This window comes from Melozone crissalis, unplaced genomic scaffold (assembly GCF_028551555.1).
Source record: "Melozone crissalis strain CALT ecotype California unplaced genomic scaffold, PUWL_Pcris_2 ptg000005l_1, whole genome shotgun sequence".
Lineage (NCBI taxonomy): Eukaryota > Metazoa > Chordata > Aves > Passeriformes > Passerellidae > Melozone > Melozone crissalis.
Window position 1 is genome coordinate 20,336,318 of NW_026535783.1, and position 9,082 is coordinate 20,345,399.

The 9,082-nt window shown below is 41.1% G+C and overlaps 1 protein-coding gene across 1 annotated transcript; it reads left to right on the top strand.

Moving 5' to 3' along the window:
• Nucleotides 1-91: 91 nt before the first annotated feature.
• On the top strand, nucleotides 92-4,554 carry ATG12 (autophagy related 12). The gene is made up of 4 exons (XM_054285520.1): nucleotides 92-263; nucleotides 407-543; nucleotides 2,028-2,090; nucleotides 2,448-4,554. The coding sequence occupies exons 1-4, from the start codon at nucleotides 92-94 to the stop codon at nucleotides 2,505-2,507; spliced, it is 432 nt and encodes a 143-aa protein (XP_054141495.1). The 3' UTR covers nucleotides 2,508-4,554.
• The last annotated feature ends 4,528 nt before the right edge of the window (nucleotides 4,555-9,082 follow it).

The window sequence follows — 9,082 nt, forward strand, 5'->3', positions numbered from 1 at the left end:
GACGGCGTCCCACGAGGGCCAAAACGCCTCGCGGAGCAGAGGCCGCCCCTCGGGCGGCGTCACTTCCCGCCGCCCGCGCAGCAGCGGCATCATGGCGGAACCCGAGGAGCAGCCGCTGCCCTCCGCGGCGCAGAGCGGCGGCCGGAGCGACGGCGGGGAGGAGGCCGCGGAGGGCGGGACCGCGGCGGGGCCCGGCGAACCGGGCCCACCGCCGGCAGGGTCGCCGGGCACCGAAGAGCCCGCGGGCGACGCGAAAAAGAAAAGTAATGGGGTGGGAGGCCTCCGCGGGGGCGGGCGGGCGCGGTGACAAGCAGGCGTGGCGGCCAATGGGCGGCGCGGGCGGGCGGCGCGGGCCTATGAGCGGCGGGGGACGGGCCCGCTGTGACGCGGCGGGCGCTCCCCGCAGTTGACGTGCTGCTGAAGGCCGTGGGCGACACCCCCATCATGAGGACCAAGAAGTGGGCGGTGGAGCGGACCCGGACCATCCAGGGCCTCGTGGACTTCATCAAGAAGTTCCTCAAGCTGATGGCCTCCGAGCAGCTGGTATGGGCGGGCACTGGGCGGGGGCTGAGTGCGCAGGGCCCGCGTTGTCAAACCTGCAAAGACGCTGTTGGAAGCTAGGCTACAGCTGCCTGCAGGAAACCTGGAGTAGCAGCACCGAGAGAACTGTTCCAGGTAGACTTAGGATGTAATACAGAGCGAGCTGTGGGTATGTACAGCATAGCGTGGGTGTGCTCGGCCCTGGCCTTTGGGCTTTTTGCAGTGTCTGTATTTCTCGGTGTCTGTCAGGCAGAGCTGTGTGCACGCTGGCAGCCGTGTGTCCCAGGGAAACATTGCTAGGCACTGTGTACCTGGTGGAAGTAGGTATAGAGACAGAGTATTGGAGAGGCAGTCCAGAGGTTTTTGGGATCAACTTCCTGAATCTGTGTGTCTGTTTCCTTCAGAGCTCACATCTAAAATAGTTTAGCTACTGTCATAGGAGTGATTTTGCTTTTAAAATGGGGAATTGGGAGGTGTTTGTCCTTGGGCAGCAGATTGCCAGTGTTATTTATGGATTCCTTCCTGCGGAAGTGACTAGCCAAAGTGGCCTCATGATAATACTGGAAGAGCTGGAAATACAGTTGCACTGATTTTGTTTTTCTGCAGTGAACTCTTAGTACAGTCCAAAGTTTTTATTGAAGATACACAGTTAAAGCTAGCCTCATTAAAGTAGTCAACTAAAGTGTAGCCGAATTCATTCTATTCTTTGTTTGGTGGATCTTATTTAAGTATATAGGTATAAATGCACTGGCCTTCTGATTCACCTGGAAATCATGAGGGATCTGCTTTTCCATAGTTTAATATTTCAAAGAAGAGTGATAAGTATGGTGTTGACCAAGGACATTCTCAACAGTTGGAGTCCGTGACTATCATCTTATTACCTCAGCACAAAAAAACCCAGGAGCACATAGCCTTCCTGTGTGGCTGAAGCCTAAGGCTATGCTTCAAGAACAAAGCCCTAGGAATTTTATATCTTTTATTAGGAAATAGCACATGATACCCCAGTGTCCACTGTTGCCCCATACAGCAGATCACAAGGCCCTCTTTGTCATTGAGGATTAGCTCCTATACATGTAAATGTATTTTTTGGAGCAGGAAGTGAGAAGGATGACTTGAAAATAGAACAAGATGTTTCTTATTTCTGTGTTGGCCATTCTAATTGAGCAAATATGGAATAGTAAGCGAGTGGTTTGGGCTGAAATAAGAGCAAGAGCTAAACCCTTTGTGCAGCTGTATGGGAGAGTAATGGGTCAGCTTGCAGGAAAAGGAAGTCAGCACGTTTACTTTGGCTTGGTCGGCTGGTCAGACAGAGGGGACTCCTCATAGTCCTGTTGCTCCTCCACACTGAAGTGAAAATGATAGTAACTGGTCGTATTCTGTTATATGGTTAAAGATTAATAGCAGAACTTTTGACTGCAGAATGATTCTTCTCTGTTCCCAGTGTGATCCTGTGCTATCTCCATCTCTTCTCCCTAATTTTCTTGCAGTTCATATACGTAAACCAGTCTTTTGCTCCGTCTCCAGACCAGGAAGTGGGGACCCTCTATGAGGTAACTTTCATCCTGAATATCCTTTCCAAATGCATTTAGCAGGATTTACCTGCATGCCTCGGGCCCTTGAAATCTCCCGCTGCCCCTAGCAGTAATAGCTTGCATTTAATTGTAGTGTAATTGATGTTTACTGCTCTGTGTGAACGGGGTCCAAAGAGATGTGACTTCGTGCAGTCTCTGGAAATGCATTCCTTCATGTGCAGTGTGTTTCCATGCCTCTCACTGTAATGGGGAGCTTTCTCATGACAATATTCCATGACATGTTTATCTGATGGGAAGACTTTTTGTTTTGCTTCTTGTATATGCTAGCCCATGAGTAATTGTAACAGCTATTGGTTTTTTTTGTTTTTCTTGCAGTGTTTTGGAAGTGATGGCAAGCTTGTACTGCATTATTGCAAAACTCAGGCATGGGGATGAATGACTGGCCACACAGTTGTTCAGGTTTTCTCTTCAAAAACGGAGAAAGGACTAACTTAAACTCAAGCTGTAAACACACAGAAAGAGGGATTTTTGCATTGCTGCCTATGAACATATGGTGCAGATGAATAAGCAAAGACCTGGTTAGGCTATACGATCACATGGCCTTTTTTCTGATGTACATCTGGAATACAGAAAAAACACCTGCACTTGCCATGTACAGTAGAGCCAGCATTCTTGTTGCTGAATACTTAATTGCTGTATCTGAAGGGAAACTTTCAGTTGTCTGCAGGACTGACTGGACACCTCTGTCCATATGTTTTACTGAAGATAAGAGAACCTTTTTATTAAAAGTAATGTCTGTTGTACATGTAGCCTGGGATTCAGTTTACTGCTTATGTGTTGTACATCTGTGGTGTGCATCCTGTTCTTTGTGAAATCTTCATCTTGAATGTGCATTATCTCATATTATTTCAAGACACTATTTTGATTTTTTTTCTTGTAATATATAGGCGTTGTTATCTAGTCTAATTACTCCACCCTTTGCCTTCATCGTGTTGGTAAGTTGAGTACCTAATTTAGGATGGCACATTATGAGAGGCCTCACGATGCTTCCCTCCTGCACAAATTTTGTAATGATTTGTTGAAGGCTCAACACTTCAGCAGCTCTCAAGCTGTTTCTTCTTACACTGTTTAATGACTTGCATCTTTAGCTGAATGGCGTAGCTGCATGTTGCATCTAGAGTTCTTGAAAAAGTAGATATGAGCTGCTAAAACCTCTATATATTCTGTTTTTGACTGTTGTTAATTTTCATGTTTTACCAGCTGTGTGGTCCACTAAACAGTAGAATGCAATTTATATTCTTTGCTAAATCATAGCTGTGAGAATTGACTTGAGGTTTTTTCCATTATTGAGAGGACTTTGTACCTTGGCTAGGGTGCTGATCTTTGCTTGTATTTATTGGGGAGTTTGGGTGTGAGAGCGGAGATTTTTAGTGGGTTTATTTGAAGTGTCTCTTGTACAGTCTTTTATGTTTGTTTAAGCTGAACCAAATTAAATGTTAGTTGTTTGCTTGGAGAATGTTCTTATACTGGATAACAGTTTTTGTCCCTGATGTAATCCAGTTCTTCAGCACATGCAGACAAAACAGCCATTTCTAGTTTAAATAATGTTTTTACTGTAGTCTGGAACTGCTATTTCATACATAAGTCACTCTTATGTAGTCTCTGCAGCCTGTGTATTGGATTTTTTTCCACTTGGAAGAGTAATACTCAGCTTAACTTACTGATGTTGCCTCAGTTTGCGTGCAGCGTGCACATACGCCACTGTTACACAGGCACATGCTCTGAATGCTTGCTATATGCGTTGCTTGATGTATCTTGGCACTTTTTAAGTGGAAAACTTGGGTTCACTTCATTAAACTAACGAGGCAGAATTTGTTGTAAACTTTAAACTTCAAATAATTGATACTTTTGCCTGCTCAGAACCCTGATCTCATGAATCTCCATCTCTTTAAAAGAGCTGTTGCAGAGGGAAGCACTCTGATTCTGTCTGGTTGAGGACATTGCCTGCTTAGTTATTGTGACGCCAGCATAACCTCGACAGCCACTAGAGGGTACACAAGGACAAAGGTATTTGCATAGTTTTATCTAGGGCTCTTTTTCAATCTTTTTCATAGTATGTCCACATGCTGGCCTTACAAATATAAGTAGTTTGTTCTCCCGTGTGACAGTATGTTTACCTAAGATAAGCTACTAGTGTGGTTCTCTTTAAAGAATGTTCTATTGGTGCCTTTCACCTCACTTGAACTTAACAAATGAAACTACTGATAAACTGCAAATGTGCTCTTAAGAAGTGATGCAAGAAGGTTGATGTGTGTGTGTACTGAGGGCGTTGTGTTTTGGTTTTAAAAAGTCAAAAGACATTGAGATCTTGAAGAACTATAGGGCATTGTGTCTGCCAACTAATTATAGAAGGTTGTCATTTATGCTGAATTTATAAATAATTTTTATCCTCTGAAGTTGAATAAAAAATGGTTTGCCTCAATTCCTCAAAATGTGATAATCCAATAATGTAAAACCCATAGTAAGCATCTGGATTTCCTCCTTTACCACATGCATTTTTGGACCTGGATAAATGAATCATGAAGCTTTGAAGTATTAATTTATCTAAGATTCAGCTTGTTCCCTGAACAGTACTTGCTTTTTGCTGGTTGCTTCAGCATTTTTCTGCTCTTAATTTCTTTCCAACCCCAAGTAATTTTTTCTTGGGGTCTAGTTTACCAGTATACAGCGAGTACTTACTGATCCAGCCCTTGCTTTCCGTTTTCTCAGTGCTCCTAAGCGGCTGCCTTTATTCTGTTCCTTTTATTGACTGCCAGCTCCAGTTCTGCTAATTCCCCCATGTAACTTCCGTACCTTCTTTACAGAGAGAGTCCTCCTTTTTGACATTTTCCCTTTGGGTTTGTACCTTGCATCAGGGAGGTGGTCAGTACTTACCTCTGGTAGCTCTTTGTGGACCATGGACTCTGTCTGGAGCTGAGGTGTGATTTTACGTGGCAGAAAACTTTCCTTGCTCGTATTCTTAAGTAACAAACCATACTGCAAACGTCAAGTAGATTATGTGTCAAGTAAACAAATAAGTGCTTCCCGGTGCATTGCTTTTAGAACTTGCAAGAGACATGTTTAATCTCCTATTTTAAAAACGGACAGTTATAGCTTCTAAAATCATAGATTGTCCTGATATGCTTTTCTCTTTGAAAAGAATATTTCCAGTAAATTGGAAACCTAAGAAGCCCAGGTAGAACATGAGCGGTGTTCTCTGCATTTGGTGTCATTTAAGTGACTTCAATTGCTAGAGTGGGAGAAAAAGGGCATGAAAGTAAAGACTGTCTCTTGGACAGATCAGTGAGAGTTGTACAAAACAAAAAATTAAAGTCTGGATTTACTCAGAGTTTTGTGCTCAACCGATATGCTACTATACTAAACTGCCAATATTTGTAATGTAATTTAATTCACTTGATTTAATGTAACTGCTGAATTAACGGAAAAAAACAAATTGAAAAAAATTCAATAAATAATTTTTAAAGACTGAGAAATAAGTATTGGAAAAGGAAGTTACTACACTGTTTTTAGGAAAGACCTAGTACTTCACAACATCCTGATATTAAAAAGTAATTCTATGCAAAATTCATTTACCCTGTTTCAAGTTAATACTCACCAGATGCAAACCCTTCACACTGTGAGACACTATTTTTATTAATTATTATAATGGTTTAGAGACTAGCTTTAATGATAGATTTCTAATTTGTAGTTTGAACTAGTCTTAAATGCACATGGAAACCTGAAGAAGCTAAATGAAACTTAAAGTTACATCAAGAGTGAAATTATAAAATACACAGTTGTGCCTCCTGTGAGCATACTGAGCAGATGTCATCATTTCCAGGACTTTAAAGTCTCAGAAAACTACTGCTTAGATCTTAACAGAAAATGTGTCTGTGTTAACTATCCCCACAACTCAAACCTGAATATACTGATACACAGTGAAGTCATGGTGAGGGGGCTGGAAATCCACACATCCATTTTTCCAACTCCTTCCAATGCCAAAGCAGCTTCTATTTACCAATTGTCACTGTTCATTCTCATTTTGCAAATCAAATTCTGCTTGTTTGCACAGCTTTTTAGCTTACATTGCTCTTGACTACCCTGAAGTCTCGGTTATTCTTCAGAGATACTATACAAATGTTATTCAAGACATTATCTTACTACAACATCTTGATCTTGAGGGTTAGAAAAAAAAAGGGGGAGAAAAAATTCCTTTAACTCTGGAGTTTTTCATGAGGACTGTGACTATTACAAGCTTGTATAAAATTCAATGTGCATTAAAAAAATAAAAGGTTTTCAGCCTTGTTTTGTATTGGATCATCATGAGAAGAAACATGTTTGACAAGAAAACCTGTAAAATGCATTTCTTGTTTGCAAAGACCACGCTTCAGCTTTGTTAGTACCATGTTTTATATGGTTCCAAAGCTAAATGTCACAAAACCCCACACTTCGCTCTTGCTTTAATAGCAATAACGTTGTGAGATGTCAGATGCCCCTTTTAGTCAGAATTAGAGTGACAAAAGCTCATTTAGAGATTGTTTCTTCCTAAAATAGGTGGTTAAAAAAGGTTCAATCACATTTTTGACTGAGACCAAAATGAGTATGTTAAAGGCTTAATGTTAAGCCTGTCACACTACATCTATGTCACTAGACTTGGTAGTGCCAGGAAATTTTCTGGGACACTGTAGCCCAGTCATCTGTACAGTTGGTTGTTAGAACACTTGCTGGCGCAGGTTTTGGCCGGTGCTCAATTCAGGAACTGGCAAGGTACCATTTCTGGTGGGCACATGGGATGTGATCGGCCTGTTACAGAGTTCAGGAGGTAAATAACATTGATGAAATCTGTTCTGTGCAAGCTGGCCCTTGCACAGAACAGATTTCATCAATGAATGGTGGTGCCAGGGATCAGTCCTTGGGATACTTGTTGCTCGGTACACAGGTGAAATTTCAGGTGAGATTTCATCCCTTGTATGTGCAATAAGAAGAATTAAACTTTGGGACAAAAAACATGGTCCCTATTCAAACTTCAAGAACAATCTAGGAATTTTTAAAAAATTATTCCTCTGCATTCCCTCCATGCAATTGTCTCTAAATGACTAAAATTGATAGGCCCTAAATTCCTACCAATAGCCACAATCAGCAACATTTTTTGTTAAATATGCAAAATGTAGATGGTGGCAAGGTACTAGCTATATGTCTTGGCACCATCATACTTACTTTATTAAAAGTAGATGATGAACATTACTTAATAATTTTTTTTAAAAAGTACAGGAGTCTTGGAATCCTTGCTCTATATCTTCTTATGGAATGATTTCACATGCAAATTATTTATATAATGTGTATATATAAATTAGACTGACACAATGTGCCATTAAAATATAATTGCATTGAGGGCCTAACCTTAAAAAAAGGTTTGACTTAACATGTTCCAATTGCAAATACCAGTATATGATTTAAAGCAGATAAAGATGTTTCCCTTGAATTCTGTTTGGTAACAGAACTAATAACCCTAAAGAGCTCTTAATGGGAACCCTCAAAGAAAGAAAAAAGATCTCCACATAAAAGTGCACAGCAATGTTCCTAATGTGGAGGCTAGCCAGTACTTTGGCTTTCTCATGTAAATATCATAAATTTTAAAAGACCACAAATTTTTTTAAGTCTCTTTCTTGCAGAGAAAAATGTCAATATTTTGCATTTTATTTATAGCATATGCATTCCCCACCAAAAGTGGATCAGACTGATTCTTCCAAGAGTCCCTTCTGTGGTGTGAGGTTTAATGCCACACAGCTCTTCAGTGCATTGTTTGGAGTTTGCTTTTACCTTCAGCAGAGCCCATGCCCTTTAGTAGTTGCTGTTTTTTTCAGTGAATTACATGATTTTGTTTGTGGCATCCTCGTTTCACTCGTGTTTTACTTCATGTTTTTAGCCTGAAGATGGTGTTTAACTGCATGGTATTTGATGCAATTGTTCTCAAGGTTTTTTTGAGAATTGGTGTGCATGCAGCAGTTTTTAATCAAAGATCACCTGCATACTGAGTGATCAATCTCACTTTATACAACTGAGGGACAGCTGCACTGATACATTGATTCATGACTACATTGAGTCATGTAGCCCCAAATCTTGCACTACAATTGCTGATCCAGGTTTTCTCTTTAGAACCCTCTACAAACATCAGAAACTTAGGTGAACAGAGACCTAACAAAGAGGTGACTTAGTAAAAGGGGTGGAAGTAATTTCATCTGGAAGAGGAGGTGTAAGTACCCATGAGGGTGTTGAAGTGCTATTGCCTGGCCAGGCTAACAGACCAAAGAGACACAGCATAGCTGTTTGCCACAAGAGTCTGGTCATTTAGACATCTTGGATCCCACCTTCAACTAGCTCACAATTTTTATTTGGAGTTACAAGACATAAAATAAAGTACAGTCACAAGCTACATTTGCAGGCCTAGTACATGGTGCAAAGTGTCTAATGCTGCAGTTTGATAATTCCATTGATTTGACTTGAAGATTTTCCTCAGTAAAGCATGAGAGAAACCTTGTGAGCTGCACCCCAGTAGGAGATGATGTGCCAGTAAGTGACTGAGCACTTCAGCTAGTAAGTGTCTCCTGGAGTTAGATGTCATGTCAAATGATTGCTTGATTTTCTTATACCTGTCTTTTGGGTAATAGCAGAGTGCTTCGGCATTTGTACATAGAGCAAAGGTTTTGTGGTTAAAGTCCAAACACCTATTCTCCAAGACAAGTTTTTAATAGGATACTTGAGAAATACATATAATAGTTCATTTCTTCAGGTGTATGATTTCCCGCAATAAAAGCGCATAAAGTCCTGCAGTCTCCTTATGCAGAACCACAACTGAGAATGCAAATACAGTTCCTTTGCTGTGTGGATTTCAGTGTTCTCTTTTTGAATTTTCAGTGACAGTTAACTGCTGTATGTGCTCAGACCCTTGTGCCATTTCTCTTAATAGGGCA

Bases quoted from the DNA above. Each gene is read 5' to 3' on its own strand.
- ATG12 (XM_054285520.1), top strand. From the start codon at position 92: ATGGCGGAACCCGAGGAGCAGCCGCTGCCCTCCGCGGCGCAGAGCGGC. The intron at 544-2,027 runs GTATGGGCGGGC...ATTTTCTTGCAG, and splicing joins TGATGGCCTCCGAGCAGCTG to TTCATATACGTAAACCAGTC. The intron at 2,091-2,447 runs GTAACTTTCATC...TTTTTCTTGCAG, and splicing joins AAGTGGGGACCCTCTATGAG to TGTTTTGGAAGTGATGGCAA.